Source organism: Bos indicus, chromosome 20, assembly GCF_029378745.1.
Source record: "Bos indicus isolate NIAB-ARS_2022 breed Sahiwal x Tharparkar chromosome 20, NIAB-ARS_B.indTharparkar_mat_pri_1.0, whole genome shotgun sequence".
NCBI classification, from domain to species: Eukaryota; Metazoa; Chordata; class Mammalia; order Artiodactyla; family Bovidae; genus Bos; species Bos indicus.
In genome coordinates this window covers 16,759,164-16,776,595 of record NC_091779.1, presented here as the reverse complement: position 1 = coordinate 16,776,595, position 17,432 = coordinate 16,759,164, and the positions used below count along the sequence as shown (strand labels likewise).

The following is a 17,432-nucleotide window of genomic DNA, read 5'->3' as shown; positions in this document are numbered from 1 at the left end:
CTTGAAGAGATCTCTAGTCTTCCCATTCTATTGTTTTCCTCTATTTCTTTTCACTGATCACTGAGGAAGGCATTCTTATCTCTCTTTGCTATTCTTTGGAACTCTGCTTTCAAATGGGTATATATTTCCTTTTCTCCTTTGCCTTTCACTTCTCTTCTTTTCACAGCTATTTGTAAGGCCTCCTCAGACAACCATTTTGTCTTTTTCTTGGGGATGGTCTTTATCACTGCCTCCTGTAGAATGTCATGAATCTCTGTCCATAGTTCTTCAGGCACCCTGTCTGTTAGATCTAATCCCTTCAGTCTATTTGTCACTTCCATCATATAAGTGATTTGATTTAGGTCATACCTGAATGGTCTAGTCGTTTTCCCTACTTTCTTCAATTTAAGTCTGAATTTGGCAATAAGGAGTTCATGATCTGAGCCACAGTCAGCTCCCGGTCTTGTTTTTGCTGACTGTGTAGAGGTTCTCTGTCTTCGGCTGCAAAGAATATAATCAGCCTGATTTTGGTGTTGACCTTCTGGTGATGTCCATGTGCAGAGTCTTCTCTTGTGTTGTTGGAAGAGGGTGTTTGCTATGACCAGTGTGTTCTCTTGGCAAAACTTTATTAGCCTTTGCCCTGCTTCATTCTATACTCAGAGGCCAAATTGCCTGTTACTCCAGGTATTTCTTGACTTCCTACTTTTGCATTCCAGTCCCCTATAATGATGGAGAAGGCAATGGCACCCCACTCCAGTACTCTTGCTTGGAAAATCCCCATGGACGGAGGAGCCTGGTAGGCTGCAGTCCATGGGGTTGCTAAGATTCGGACATGACTGAGTGACTTCACTTTCACTTTTCACTTTCATGCATTGGAGAAGGAAATGGCAACTCACTCCACTGTTCTTGTCTGGAGAATCCCAGGGATGGGGTAGCCTGATGGGCTTCTGTCTATGGGGTCGCACAGAGTTGGATACGACTGAAGTGACTTAGCAGCAGTAGCAGCCCCTATAATGGAAAGGACTCTTTTTGGGTGTTAGTTCTAGAAGGTCTTGTAGGTCTTCATAGAGCCATTCAATTTCAGCTTCACCTGACCGTGTGATTCAGGTGTCAGCAAACTTTTTGTATAGTACATGTTTTAGGTTTTGTGGGCCATAGCGTTTTTGTCTCAAGTGTTTATTTCTGTTGTTGTCGATTGAAGCAGGCATAGACTACATGTATCCAACAGAATCATGCAGTTGTTTGGATCTGGCCCAGCAGCATTGTCTGCCACCCCCTGGTGTTGATCTTCAGTGCGTTCTTCTAGGCACACGTGATAGGGAAACCACAGTTTCTGCTCTTGAGCAGTCATTCTTTTGGGGTTGGAAGCTGGTAAACAGTTAGCCCATATTTACTGTTACATAGTTTTAGATTAGAGGTGTCTCCGATTACCTGGTGAACTTTTTGTAAATTTGAGTACGACATAAGATGTTAGGATTTCTTTTTAAAAAGTTCCCCAGGTGATTTTCATGAACACTTTCTACTATTAGACGTTGCTATCTGTTTGCTTTATGTTCCTCTGGGAGTATAGAAGTGATCTTCCAACCCAGCATTTTGTAGAGAACATTTTTCAGAGAGAGGGAGTTGAGATGGGAGCTGAGTCTTAACTGTTTGGTAGGGTTAGGGTTGCCGATAAAACATAGTATTTCATTTGCTAAATCTGGCAATCCTAGCAGGGTGAATTAGATTAATACAGTGTTAAATACTGCAGAGAAGTGAACAAGAACAGAGGGACTATTGTGAGAATTATCTGTTGAGGGTGGGGATAATGGTGTTATTTAAAACCTTTAGTATCTGTAAATTGGAGAGGTTCATATGCCAAATTACTGAAGTGTTAAATTGTAAAGCGATGAGAAAATGATGATATCATTAAGAATGATATTTGTTTCCTAGGGCTAGCATAACAAAGTACCGCAATCTGAGTGGTTTATAACAACAGGAACTAATCTATAGTATTTATAGTGATTATCTCTCTCACAGAGTTCTAGAAACTAGAAGTCGGAAATCAAGGTGTCGGTAGGGCTACCCTGTCTCTGAGGACTCTAGAGGAAAATCTGTTCCATGCCTTTTTCTTAGCTTCTGGTAGTTAGCAGCAATTTCTGACTTCCTTCGCTTAAATATGCGTCACTCCAGTCTTTGCCTCAGTTGTCACATGACCTTCTCCTTATATCTCTGTCTTCTCTTCTTATAAGGACACCAGTCATAATGGGTTAAGTGTGTGTTACTCACTCAGTCATGTCAAACTCTTGCAACCCCACGGACTGTATTCTGCCAGAGTCCTCTGTCCGTGGGATTTCCCAGGCAAGAATACTGGAGTGGGTTGCCAGTTCCTTCTCAAGCTTCCTGATGCAGGGATCGAACCTGGGTGTCCCCCATTGCAGGCAGATTCTTTACCCTCTGAACCACCAGGGATGGGGCCTATCCTGATGACTCCATCTTAATTATACCTGCAAAGATCTTCCCGGCTCTCCTGAATTGGCAGACTGACTCCCCCAACCAAGCCACCCGGGAGGCCCCTCAGTATTCATTCTTAAATGAATTCTATCTTGTTGCTATTTAAGAATGATTCAGTTAAAGTGTCATCGTAGACTTCTGAGGGATTTCTTGCAGAAAGGCTTTTAACCAGGCTTGAAATAAAATGTTCTTTGGTTAATTCTGATTTTTCCCAGAAAGATTTTTTATCTAACCCATTACATTCTTCAGCACACTCTCTTATTTGACATTTTATGTTTGAAATCACAATGGAAACTTAAATCCAAAATCATAGTATTGTAAGCTAGGAAGTGGGCAAATATAGAATGAAAATACAGCAGAACTCTTTGGTTTTAATTTCATAGGTTCTTTGGTTTCTTTTTTAGAGTAGGGGATAAAGGGTGGGAGTATAGGCCTTTGTTCCTGAGAAGCTTTTGCTGTGACATAAGAGTAATAATCTGTGTGTGACTTGTCTTGACCCCAGATACTTGAGGCTTGTTTCCCACCATGTGTCTATCAACCTCACTTCTAATTTCAAAGTATTCTAGCCCTAAAGCTTACAAGCCAAGTAACATTTTTCCTGTTGTTCGCTAAAATGTTGTTGTGAATTTTTATTGCATTTAAGCTCTTACCAAACTGATTATGTTGAGGAACTTCCATCTGTCTTATAGAATTTCAGCTTCATCTTTTGCCTCAGTGATAGTTTCTTTTCTGAAAGTAGCGATACAAGGAATGGATACTTGGAACTTAATTCTGTTTGAGAAATAACTGATTGGCAATGTGGGAGTGATAGAAATTTGAGAGAAAGTTGCCTTGTCATTTTGCTGTTGCCTTTGTAGATTTTTCAGTGTGTGATTTATCTTTCTCTTCTTGACTGTAAGCTTTTCCATGAGCCTAAGTTTAGTAAATAATAACTGCATGTGGAATGTTATTTTCTCCTTGACCTGTGTCTTGGTTTTGTACACCCAGCTCTGCTACTTACACATTCTTGAGTACATTCTGGACTTAAATTCTCATATTTATTGTAAAAGCTGTTACACTATATGATTTTAATAATCTGTAATTACCATTATCTGAAATTCTTGTGTTAAAGTATAATCTATAAATTCTAACTGATGAAAAACTTAGAATTTTTCTTACATTTAAACACCTACCAGAAAAAATTTAAATGGATTTTTCCTCCTGCTTTTCTGCAATATTATTAGTAAAGTAATAGTTGAAAGACAGCTTGTTCATCATACAGAATGAGATTGTGAAATTTATTTAAAAATGAGGCAAGTTTTTAGGATATGTCCTAAGAGGAATATTTTCTCTTACTATTTAAGTTATATTCTTGATGTAGTATAACTTAGCAGATGACTTAAGCAAAACTGTTACAATTAGAATATTGTCTCTGCTACCTCACAGCTGGGTGAGGTGAGCAAGTTAATCTCTAATCCTCAATTTTGATCTGTCAAATAAGGATAAAAACTTTACCTACTTCCTAGGGTTGAGGTAAGGATTGCATAACCTTATATGTATAGGCCACTTAAAACATTGCCTATCATATACTCAGCCAGTACAAGTGTTCAGATCAGATTTGATCAGACAGTCACTCAGTCGTGTCCGACTCTTTGCGACCCCATGAATCGCAGCACGCCAGGCCTCCCTGTCCATCACCAACTCCCTGAGTTCACTCAAACTAACGTCCATCGAGTCAGTGATGCCATCCAGCCATCTCATCCTCTGTCGTCCCCTTCTCCTCTTGCCCCCAATCCTTCCCAGCATCAGAGTCTTTTCCAATGAGTCAACTCTTCACATGAGGTGGCCAGAGTACTGGAGTTTCAGCTTTAGCATCATTCCTTCCAAAGAAATCCCAGGGCTGATCTCCTTCAGAATGGACTGGTTGGATCTCCTTGCAGTCCAAGGGACTCTCAAGAGTCTTCTCCAACACCACAGTTCAAAAGCATCAATTCTTCGGCGTTCAGCCTTCTTCACAGTCTAACTCTCACATCCATACATGACCACAGGAAAAACCATAGCCTTGACTAGACGAACCTTTGTTGGCAAAGTAACATCTCTGCTTTTGAATATGCTATCTAGGTTGGTCATAACTTTCCTTCCAAGGAGTAAGCGTCTTTTAATTTCATGGCTGCAGTCACCATCTGTAGTGATTTTGGAGCCCAGAAAAATAAAGTCTGACACTGTTTCCACTGTTTCCCCATCTATTTGCCATGCAGTGATGGGACCGGATGCCATGATCTTCCTTTTCTGAATGTTGAGCTTTAAGCCAATGTTTTCACTCTCCACTTTCACCTTCATCAAGAAGCTTTTTCGTTCCTCTTCACTTTCTGCCATAAGGGTGGTGTCATCTGCATATCTGAGGTTATTGATATTTCTCCCGTCAATCTTGATTCCAGCTCGTGTTTCTTCCAGTCCAGCGTTTCTCATGATGTACTCTGCATATAAGTTAAATAAACAGGGTGACAATATACAGCCTTGACGTACTCCTTTTCCTATTTGGAACCAGTCTATTGTTCCATGTCCAGTTCTAACTGTTGCTTCCTGACCTGCATACAAATTTCTCAAGAGGCAGTCAGGTGGTTTGGTATTCCCATCTCTTTCAGAATTTTCCACAGTTGATTGTGATCCACACAGTCAAAGGCTTTGGCACAGTCAATAAAGCAGAAGTAGATGTTTTTCTGGAACTCTCTTGCTTTTTCCATGATCCAGCAGATATTGGCAATTTGATCTCTGGTTCCTCTGCCTTTTCTAAAACCAGCTTGAACATCAGGAAGTTCACGGTTCACATATTGCTGAAGCCTGGCTTGGAGAGTTTTGGGCATTACTTTACTAGCGTGTGAGATGAGTGCAATTGTGTGGTAGTTTGAGCATTCTTTGGCATTGCCTTTCTTTGGGATTGGAACGAAAACTGACCTTTTCCAGTCCTGTGGCCACTGCTGAGTTTTCCAAATTTGCTGGCATGTTGAGTGCAGCACTTTCACAGCATCCTCTTTCTGGATTTGGAATAGCTCAACTGGAATTCCACCACCTCCACTAGCTTTGTTCATAGTGATGCTTTCTAAGGCCCACTTGACTTCACATTCCAGGATGTCTGGCTCTAGGTCAGTGATCACACCATCATGATTATCTGGGTCGTGAAGATCTTTTTTGTACAGTTCTTCTGTGTATTCTTGCCATCTCTTCTTAATATTTTCTGCTTCTGTTAGGTCCATACCATTTCTGTCCTTTATTGAGCCCATCTTTGCATGAAATGTTCCTTTGGAATCTCTGATTTTCTTGAAAAGATCTCTAGTCTTTCCCATTCTGTTGTTTTCCTCTATTTCTTTGCACTGATCGTTGAAGAAGGCTTTCTTATCTCTTCTTGCTATTCTTTGGAACTCTGCATTCAGATGTTTATATCTTTCCTTTTCTCCTTTGCTTTTCGCTTCTCTTCTTCTCACAGCTATTTGTATGGCCTCCCCAGTCAGCCATTTTGCTTTTTTGCATTTCTTTTCCATGGGGATGGTCTTGATCCCTGTGTCCTGTACAATGTCACAAACCTCATTCCATAGTTCATCAGGCACTCTATCTATCAGATCTAGGCCCTTAAATCTATTTCTCACTTCCACTGTATAATCATAAGGGATTTGATTTAGGTCATACCTGAATGGTCTAGTGGTTTTCCCTACTTTCTTCAATTTAAGTCTGAATTTGGCAGTAAGGAGTTCATGGTCTGAGCCACAGTCAGCTCCTGGTCTTGTTTTTGCTGACTGTATAGAGCTTCTCCATCTTTGGCTGCAAAGAATATAATCAATCTGATTTCGGTGTTGGCCATCTGGTGATGTCCATGTATAGAGTCTTCTCTTGTGTTGTTGGAAGAGGGTGTTTGTTATGACTAGTGCAAAACTCTATTAGTCTTTGCCCTGCTTCATTCCGTATTCCAAGGCCAAATTTGCCTGTTACTCCAGGTAAATTTATTGACTTCCTACTTTTGCATTCCAGTCCCCTATAATGAAAAGGACATCTTTTTTTGGGTGTTAGTTCTAAAAGGTCTTATAGGTCTTCATAGAACCGTTCAACTTCAGCTTCTTCAGCGTTACTGGTTGGGGCATAGGCTTGGATTACTGTGATATCGAATGGTTTGCCTTGGAAACGAACAGAGATCATTCTGTTGTTTTTGAGATTGCATCCAAGTACTGCATTTCGGACTCTTTTGTTGACCATGATGGCTACTCCATTTCTTCTGAGGGATTCCTTGTCCACAGTAGTAGGTATAATGGTCATCTGAGTTAAATTCACCCATTCCAGTCCATTTGAGTTCGCTGATTCCTAGAATGTCAACATTCACTCTTGCCATCTCTTGTTTGACCACTTCTAATTTGTCTTGATTCAGGGGATCATTAATAATATATAGATTCTTGAATTAAAAATTGCCAGTCTAATAACCTGTGTTTAAGACTATTTTTAACTGTGAGGTACCATTTCACGCCAGTCAGAATGGCTGCTATCCAAAAGTCTACAAGCAATAAATGCGGAAGAGGGTGTGGAGAAAAGGGAACCCTCTTACACTGTTGGTGGGAATGCAAACTAGTACAGCCACTATGGAGAACAGTGTGGAGATTCCTTAAAAAACTGGAAATAGAACTACCTTATGATCCAGCAATCCCACTGCTGGGCATACACACTGAGGAAACCAGAAGGGAAAGAGACACGTGTACCCCAATGTTCATCGCAGCAGTTTATAATAACCAGGACATGGAAGCAACCTAGATGCCCATCAGCAGATGAATGGATAAGAAAGCTGTGGTACATATACACAATGGAGTATTACTCAGCCATTTAAAAGAATACATTTGAATCAGTTCTAATGAGGTGGATGAAACTGGAGCCTATTATACAGAGTGAAGTAAGCCAGAAAGAAAAACACCAGTACAGTATACTAACGCATATATATGGAATTTAGAAAGATGGTAATAATAACCCTGCATACGAGACAGCAAAAGAGACACTGATGTATAGAACAGTCTTTTGGACTCTGTGGGAGAGGGAGAGGGTGGGATGATTTGGGAGAATGGCATTGAAATATGTATAATATCATATATAAAATGAGTCACCAGTCCAGGTTCGATGCACAATACTGGATGCTTGGGGCTGGTGCACTGGGACGACCCAGAGGGATAGTATTCGGAGGGAGGAGGGAAGAGGGTTCAGGATGGGGAACACATGTATACCTGTGGCAGATTCATTTTGATATATGGCAAAACCAATACAATATTGTAAAGTTGAATAAAATAAAATGTAAAAAACAAAAAAGCAAAAACAAACAAACAAAAAGACTATTTTTATATAGCAGTGCTGTAGCTAAACCTCATATTTGATTTGAAATCCTAGAAACTGAATTTAATTATTTATTAAATGGATGTTAGATACCAGACATATACTCATTATCACGAATTATTTGCATTTTTTATACAAAATAATATTTTAGAATAATGGTGCTATTATGCTTGCACTTGAAAGCTGAGATAATGCTCAAAATTTTTGGCATTTTCCTATTCTCAGAGTTCCAATAAAATTACAATAGTTTTTAATATTAACTCATTTTTTCATTTTTTAATATCTCTCAGATACTGTTTCTTAGTAGAGTATGCTATATAACATTTTTAATATATTTTTAACTAAATGTCACTGTTATACTACTTCTGACAGTATCTGAAAGTAGCTTCTTTGTTCTCTGAAGCAGAAAATTAGTATGTTATGAAAACTGGATAGAGAGGCAAGTATGCCTGCTTTAGGAGCAAAAATAGGCTTTATTGTATTCAATGAGTTGGGACAAATTATCTAGATGAATATAATTATATTCTAAAAATACACAAATTTTAATTAGCATTTTTTAAAATTTGAAATTTAATTCTATTGTATACACCAATTTGAGTTTAGAAATTCTCTTTTTTATCATGGTCTTATCAAGCAGTAGTGAGCCACATTGTTTTATTCACTGTGATAAGCCTTATTTAAGATGGCACACATATCTTTAAGGTATAATTTATTCTGTAATAACTACAGCTAATACTAGCATTTACTGTTTACTACACATTTCTGATCCTCACATAAACCTGTGATGATAGCACTGTTCTCTCCACCATTTTAACAGATGAGAAATTACATCACAAAGAAATAAATACCTTGTCCAGGGTCACCCAGCTAGTAAGTATTAGAACTGTGACATAAACATAGGCTTTCTGACTTCAGAATCTGTGCTCTTAATCACTTTGTATGCTGCGTAAGCCTAAATCCAGAAAATGATTTGAGTGTAAGGCACAAACTAAAAGCCTGCATTTTTCACAGGAACTATAAAAATAATCTGTTTCCAAACTGTATAATCGGAAAGGAGGTGGACAGAAACTAAAATTCAGAAGTTATGTATGTAATAACAAAATGCTGATAAAAATAGTAATAGGGGGTTGGATGATAGGATAGGGGGTACTACAGCTTATTTAGCCACAGAGGAATACTGTGCAACCTTAGAAAGAAATGAAGACAACATCTATATACAGTTTCAGAGTGATTTGAGACTATAAGCAAAGAACAGAGTCCAGAGTTTTCCTGTATTTGAAGAGTGCACATAGATAGCAATGGAAAAATAAACCAAATTAATGAAAGTGGTTAAGTGGGGGAAAGAGGGGCAGAGAATGCAAACTGAGAATGCAAACTAAGTCTTTCAGAAAGTACATTTTGTACTTTAGGGGTTGGGGTCATAGAGACGTTTTACATGATTTAAAATAATAAAGTAAAAGCAGTTCTAAAGATTTTTTTAAAAAGGAAACGTTTGAATCTAACTATTACTGTGTTAGTGGCATAAGTCATCTGAGAATATTTCAAGTAACTTTGATACACAGTATTTTATATGTATGTTCCTGGTGAGATATAACGTTAAAACAGAAAGAAACATAAGGAAATTATAAATTGCTTTCAGTATTGTTATCGTTATCAGTAAGATTGGTATTGTTATTTTGAAACCCATGTATGGATATTTTGTACATAACAGTAAGAAGCAGATAAGGTTATTTGAATATCATATTTTTCAATACAAGGGAAGAAGGATGGAACCATAAAATCAAAGAAGTTACATAAAATGCTGTGGATGGTGACTGCAGCCATGAAATTAAAAGACACTTACTCCTTGGAAGAAAAGCTATGCCAAACCTGTGCTGTGCTGTGCTTACTCACTCAGTTGTGTCCGATTCTTTGTGACCCCATGGACTGTAGCCTGCCAGGCTCCTCTGTCCATGAGGATTCTCCAAGCAAGAATACATGGCAACATGGTGGGTTGCCATGCCCTCCTCCAGGGGATCTTCCCAACCCAAGACAGTGTATTAAAAAGCAGAGACGTCACTTTGCTGATAGAGGTTGATATAGTCAAAGCTGTAGTTTTTCCACTAGGCATGTATGGATGTGAGAGTTGGACCATAAAGAAGGCTGAGTGCCGAAGAATTGATACTTAAACTGTGATCCTGGAGAAGACTCTTGAGAGTTCCTTGATAGCTAGGAGATCAAACCAGTAATCCTAAAGGAAATCAACCCTGAATATTCACTGAAAGGACTGACACTGAAGCTGAAGTGCCAATACTTTGGCCACCTGATGCAAAGAGCCAACTTGGAAAAGACTGTGATGCTAGGAAAGATGGAGGGCAGTTGGAGAAGGAGGTTACAGAAGATGAGATGGTTGGATGGCATCACCAACTCAATGGACATGACTTCAAGCAAATTCAGGATGATAGTGAAGGACAGGGAAGTCTGGCATGCTGCAGTCCATGGGGTCGCAAAGAGTCAGACACAACTTAGTGACTGAACAGCAACAACGTAAAATGCTATAATCTTAAACTGGATTTGGTGAATTATTGGTATATGCTTCTCAGGAAGAGAAATACAGATTTCCTAATTCATGTAAGCCAAGACCTAGGAGCAGTGTCAGTCCAGTGACAATGAGCATCTCAGAACCTAGATTAAATACTGCGGTCTATGAATACTGTATCCTGCCGCTGGTTGACTCCAGGGCTCAGGTGGGAGGGGCACAGGATAAACCGGGATGATCTCCTTGTGCCAGAAGGACGAGAAGATGGGATTCTGTCTAAAGAATGCAAGAGTCGACTTGAAGGAGCTCCCACTGACTAGTAAGGGTACAGTTTGAACATGGAAACTAAAATAAGTGCATTAAAACACATGGAACATGTTAAAATCTCTGAGGACATAAGGATTCTGCCCCCCACCCTCCAAGAGGAGTAAGTTACGATTTAAATTCTCTTAATATCTGTAAATTATCTTTTAATAAAACTACCTGTTATTTATTATTGTAGTTGTCTTTAGTATTATTTCCTCTTGGAGATGTTTGGCCATCTAGGTATACATGCATTCTGCTTAAAATATGCAGAGTTGTTTATTACCACTGAAACCACTAGATGCGTTTTTCAAAAATCTTGTTTAGAAGTGAAAGATAGGATTTTGATCATTATGCAAGAACCTTCTTTTCTCACTTTGTTAATAGTCATAATTTGAACTCTATGGTTTTTCAGTCACAGCTGCAATAACTTCCCTGAAAAGTGGAGCCTATGTAGTGTCATGAGTGTGAAAATAATATAAGACCATTCCCATATGGATTATCCCACAAGAAAAATTATCTCAGGTTCACTGTGTCTAAAACAAAGCCTCACTATTATTAATGGCATCACAGTTGTACCCATTGACCATATGTGAAAATGAGTATTCCCAGATTTCTTCGCTTTTGATCAGCTGTTCCAGTTCTTTTCTATATCTAATCAGTTATACTTTCTGAATTTTCTCTTAATTCTGATCCACAGTGCTTGCCTCCAAGTCTGATAATGGCATTTTCCTGTATAATTCTTCAGAAAGGGTCTCATAGTTTCTATGGTTCCTAACCTTTTTGATTGCAAAGACTCTTCCATTTTAGTTCTGAAATAAGTGAATCCTTTATACAACAGTAACTTTACCTCTGTGTATAAAGAAAATGCCTAATGGCAGAGAGCTGGATTGTATTGAATGGTACATTTCAATGAATTTATATATTAAAAGTCTTAATATTTAGCATGTGATTACTTTTCCTTTTCTGCACAAACTTCTATAATGTTTGGAGCTAATAAATTTTTTGGTGTAATTTTTTAAGTGAGCTAAATTGTCTGCAACTTCTCTGTTCCACACGTTCAGACAGATTGACCCATAGGGGTTTATTATTGTACTTCAGTTTTCTTGAAGAAGTCTCTTTCAGAGTCATGCTGACTTCCCCTACCCGTTTCCCCTCCCCAACTTGAAGCTTCTTTTTATTGTTCTTAGTGTTCTGAAATTTTACAATGATGTGCCTTGATGTAAGTTTATTTCAATTAATAGTACCAGGCACTGCTGGGCCCTTTTAGTCTGAAACGTCTCTTTTAGACCCTTTAAAGAAAATACATTGTCTTCTCCTGGGGTGGGGAGTCCCCATTGGTCAGTTGCCCAAATATGCAGACTTGGGAATATCTGGCAATTTTTTCTTAAGTAGACTTCCAACCAGTCTTATTTTTAGTTTTTCCTTTACTCTCCTTTCCAGAGATTTATGGCTCTGCTAATTCCTGTGGTTTTTGATGAGAAGAGGTAGTTCAGTTCAGTTCAGCTCAGTCACTCAGTCGTGTTCGGCTCTTTGCGACCCCATGGACTGAAGCACTCGTTTTCCCTGTCCATCACCAACTCCTGGAGCTTGCTTAAACTCATGTCCATTGAGTCAGTGATGCCATCCAACCATCTCATCCTCTGTCGTCCCCTTTTCCTCCTGCCTTCAATGTTTCCCAGCATCAGGATCTTTTCTAGTGAGTCAGTTCTTCGCATCAAGTAGCCAAAGTATTGAAGCTTCAGCTTTAGCATCAGTCCTTCCAATGAATATTCAGAACTGATTTCCTTTAGGATGCACTGGTTTGATCCTTTTGCAGTCCAAGGGACTCTCAAGAATCTTCCAATACTGTAGTTCAAAAGCATCAATTCTTCGGTGCTCAGCTTTCTTTATGGTCCAACTCTTACATCCCCAATGGTCCAACTCTCACATCCCCAGTGGGCTTCCCTGATGGCTCAGAGGGTAAAGCACCTGCCTGCAATGTGAGAGATGCAGGTTTGATCCCTGGATCGGGAAGATTCCCCTAGAGAAGGAAATGGCAACTCACGCCAGTATTATTGCCTAGAGAATCTCGTGGATGGAGGAGCCTGGTAGGCTACAGTCCATGCTGTCTCAAGGAGTCGGACACAACTGAGTGACTTCACTTTCCTTTTTCTTTTCTCACATCCATACATGACTACTGGAAAAACCATGGCTTTGACTAGATGGACCTTTGTCGGCAAAGTAATGTGTCTGCTTTTTAATATGTTCTCTAGGTTTGTTGTAGCTTTTCTTCCTAGGAGCAAGTGTTTTTTTCTTTTTTTTTAAATTTCATGGTGCACTCACCATCTACAGAGATTTTGGAGCCCAAGAAAATAGTCTGTCACTGTTTCTGTTGTTTCCCCATCTATTTGCCATGAAGTGATGGGACGGGATGCCATGATCTTCGTTTTTCGAATGTAGAGTTTTAAGCCAGCTTTTTCACTCTCCTCAAGAGGCTCCTTAGTACCTCTTCGCTTTCTGCCGTAAGTGTGGTGTCATCTGCATATCTGAGGTTATTGATATTTCTCCTGGCAATCTTGATTCCAGCTTGAGCTTCATCCAGCGCAGCATTTCACATGTGTACTCTGCATATAAGTTAAATAAGCAGGGTGACAATATACAGCCTCTATGTACTCCTTTCCCAGTTTAGAACCAGTCTGTTGTTCCATGTCCATTTGTAACTGTTGCTTCTTGACCTGCATACAGGTTTCTCAGGAGGCAGGTAAGGTGGTCTGGTATTCCCATCTCTTGAAGAATTTGTAGGGAGAAGATAAATTTGATACACATCGAGTTGCTCTTGGCTTTCTGTATTGCAGCCTTAGGTTTCAGCTTTCTCTCATCTGATAAGTCAGTTACTCCTTGAATTTCTTTTTTTTGTACCTTCCAGTATTCATCTCTCATTCCTTTTGTCCTTTTACAATTATTCCTCCTCCCTTTAAAATCTTCCTACTCTAATTTTAGTGGGGTTTTAGGAAGGTAAAGGGGGTCCAGCAGTCAGCAGATGGCCTTACTTTCCATTCCTGGATAAAATTTCTAGTGACATCTACCTCTGGGTAGCTTATTTACACCTTTCCCCCTCTTTATTCTGAGTCTGATTTTTTTGACAAAACTTACTGAGGTCAGATTTAATTATGTTATGAATCTCATCATTTCCTGTGGCTTTTAATCATAAACTGTGATATCTTTTTTTTTTTTTCCCCAGTATCTCTTAGTAGACAGCATAGTGTTCGGCCCACAGTAAAAGTTTTTGTATTTTTAAAGTTTTCGACATTCCGTTTGTCTCATGGACAAAAAAAAATCTTGTCATTCATTGTATTATTTGCTTACCTTGAGAATGTTTTGAAATGCACAAGGTGTATTTGGTTGTCACTGTATTGGGAGCATACAATTGGTACATAATGAGCAGAGATCAGAGATGCTTAAAACCCTTTGATAGGTGGAATATTCCTGCAGAGTAAATACTTGTCCCACGGGGAATGCCAGTAGTCAGTCCTGAGAACCATTGCTGGACGCTCTTCAGGGAAGCCCACCTCTCTGCCTTGAGATTGGCACTTGCCTGCAACCCTCTCAGATGGTGCCTTTATTCATTCTTACCCCTCAGGCAGTGGGACCAGAAGGGTGGGCATTTCTTATTGATCCTCACTGCTGCTTTCTGACCACTGCCTTCCTCACTCCCTGCACCCCAACTCCTGCCCGGCAAAACAGAAATCCCAGCCCCGTTTGAATTTCATGCTGTATTTGTTTTAGAAGGAACCCATCTCACTCGTATAAAAGAACTTTATGTTTTAAATTATCGCATGTCACAATCAGTGTGCATGCTTAATAATCTGTATGATTGTATTATAAATACAATAAGATTATTTCTCATTTAATAAATACCTAGTTTATATGCATTCGTTTTCCATCCAGTTGACTGATAAATTAAAAGTGCAGGTTTCAGGGCACCCAAAGCCGGTGCTCTGTGATAAGCTGGAAGGATAGGGTGGGGAGGGAGGTGCAAGGGGGGTTCAGGATGGAGGGGACACATGTTTACCTATGGCCGATTTATACTGATGTATGGCGAAAACCATCACAATATTGTGAAGTAATTTTCCTCCAATTAAAATAAGTAAATAAAATTTTTAAATGTAGGCTTCGTTTTGTATAGAGAGTATAGTTGTTACTAATTTCACTTTTCACTATTAGAATACTTTTAAAATGCCTTTTGCCTCTATAAGACCATAAATTTTAAACAAATACGAGACGTTAAGCAAGTATCATTAAACATTTTGTAAGGGTTGTTTGTTTAAAATGCAAAGATAAGAAGTACAGTTATCAGAATGTGATTAATTATAATTCTATGTGAACTATATAGCTGTGTCTAAATATTATATCCTTAAAATTGAATTGTAATTTTTAATGGACTATCTTATAGAAGTGTGTCTAGTGTCAGGATAATGAATATTTCATGTGTTTGTATGTATGTGTATTTAATATATTGTTTTCTTTACCTGTGTTTTGTATAAAGCATTGACTTGAATTACTAAGCATTACCATTGTGTCATTTTGGTTTTTAGGTTGTGGAAAATGCCCTTAAGGTGAACCCAGTATTAGGTCCGCAAATGTTTCAACCAATTCTACCCTGTATTTTCAGAGGTATTATAGAAGGGGAGGTAAGATTTTTCTTAATCTTCTAATGTTAATGCTAGATTCTAGGGTTCTATTTTACTTATTCTTTGGAAAATTACTTCTTATTCATTGTTAGATACAAAAAGGACTTACTGTTTGATTATTTTGCAGTAAATTACCTCAATTTCAGGGTAGTTATACAGCTTTGCTATTTCTGTCTCTACATAGGAAAGTATGAATTTCCTTTGCTATCTCATGTCTTTCACTCATACGCATGTGTGTTCATACACAAATATGTTAAGCATAGGAACGGGAAAAATAGTGCTAGTTTTGTTACATAAAACTAGGTAATGTATGAAATATATGAAAATACTGGTTTTCTTCTAACTTAAGCTCTTTAATAGACTCTAAATATATATGTTAGGAGCTTTTAAAGTAATATAAATGTGTAAGTATGCCATTGATAAATATTCTTTCTTTGTTCCTCTCTTTATTATATACATACATATATAATCCATAAAAATATGTACATAATATGTATATATTACCTTGTGAGACATATATATTTAGTAAGTTAGTTAGAACTCAACAATATTGGCAGTTCATTCTAAAGAAGCAGTATAAAGAAGAATATTATTTCATATCCCTGTTGATTGTTACTTTGTCAATGATTATTTATTATTGTTTATACTTGTACCATAACACAGTTTTAAATATGCTGTATTTTAATTGCACAGAGATATCCTGTAGTAATGTCAACATATCTTGGAGTTATGGGTCGAGTCCTGCTACAAAACACTAGTTTTTTTTCTTCACTTCTTAATGAGATGGCACATAAATTTAATCAAGAGGTAAGAATTTATGTACTTAAATTAAAGAAAATCTTTATCCAAATAAAGTTTCGAAAAAATTTGGTGAAATAATGAGTCTATAAAAAAAACCTTGAAGTATTTAAATTTTATTTTTTTATTGCCTGAATCAAATTTTATTATTATGTTCAAGAATACAAAATGAAGTCATACATAGTTGAATCATTCATGGAATTGCTTTCAACAAGCATGATCTTGAAATAAGTATTTTTGTTATTTTAAATCTTTAATAACCTATGCCATACGATAATTTGGGAAAAAGAAGAAAGAGGAATCTGTGAGTGGCAATTTGAAACTTAAATGTTGTTATCTCTCAAAATAGACAATGTTATTCTACTTAAGTATAGGATAGAATTTTGATTTGTTTATGGTTGTAGTTTTTGTTACCTCATACATAAAATGAAGGAAAAGGCAATGGCACCCCACTCCAGTACTTATGCCTGGGAAATCCCATGGACGGAGGAGCCTGGTAGGCTGCAGTCCATGGGGTTGCTAGAGTCGGACACGACTGAGCGACTTCACTTTCACTTTTCACTTTCATGCATTGGAGAAGGAAATGGCAGCCCACTCCAGTGTTCTTGCCTGGAGAATCCTAGGGACGGGGAAGCCTGGTGGGCTGCCGTCTCTGGGGTCGCACAGAGTCGGACACGACTGAAGCGACTTAGCAGCAGACATAAAATGAAACAGGACTACTTTACATACAGTCATGTACTACCTTTGTTTCATTTCTTTAATGAACTTGTTCTTAATGTCACGCTGTGTTTCTGTCATCATTACTATAGGAAATGACCTTTTCAGCAAAGTTTATTAAAAACATACTAAATTGAAACCAATCACCTGAGTAAGTTTGGAGTAGGTTCTTCAATGAGTTGGTTACTTGAGACTACATATATTATAGTAAAATATGATTTTTATGTCTTAAGTGATTAATCTGTTAAGGTTTATAAAATGTAGAAGGTAGAATGTACTTGACTGATATCTCTAGAATGGAGGGGCAATTTGTGAAAAATTTAGGTTTGTGGCTGAAACAGATATTTCCGTTTCCACTTTTAATGAAAATCCAGAGTAAGGAAGTGCAAATTGTAGAATGTATGTTAGTTTTTACAGAATTAGACTAACCTAATTAGAGAACCTAGACTTCACTTTGATGAATAGACAGGTCAGATTTTTCATTAGCTTCATTAAATTTAGCTGTGATGGAATAATGTTAAAAGTTTAGAGTGTGTTCAGTTGAGTTCAGCAAAATCTGTTGAGTGATCTTAGTAATAACTATACATTTTTTGTATTATTTTAAATCCTCACAA

General features: G+C 38.0%; 1 protein-coding gene across 1 annotated transcript in view; it reads left to right on the top strand.

The window, feature by feature from the left end:
- IPO11 (importin 11) overlaps positions 1-17,432 on the top strand; it is a 203,414-nt gene that overhangs the window by 114,313 nt on the left and 71,669 nt on the right. The window contains exons 25-26 of the mRNA XM_019982950.2: positions 15,208-15,303; positions 15,997-16,110. Of these exons, the coding sequence (XP_019838509.1) occupies positions 15,208-15,303; positions 15,997-16,110 (210 nt within the window). The remainder of the gene's footprint in view (positions 1-15,207; positions 15,304-15,996; positions 16,111-17,432) is intronic.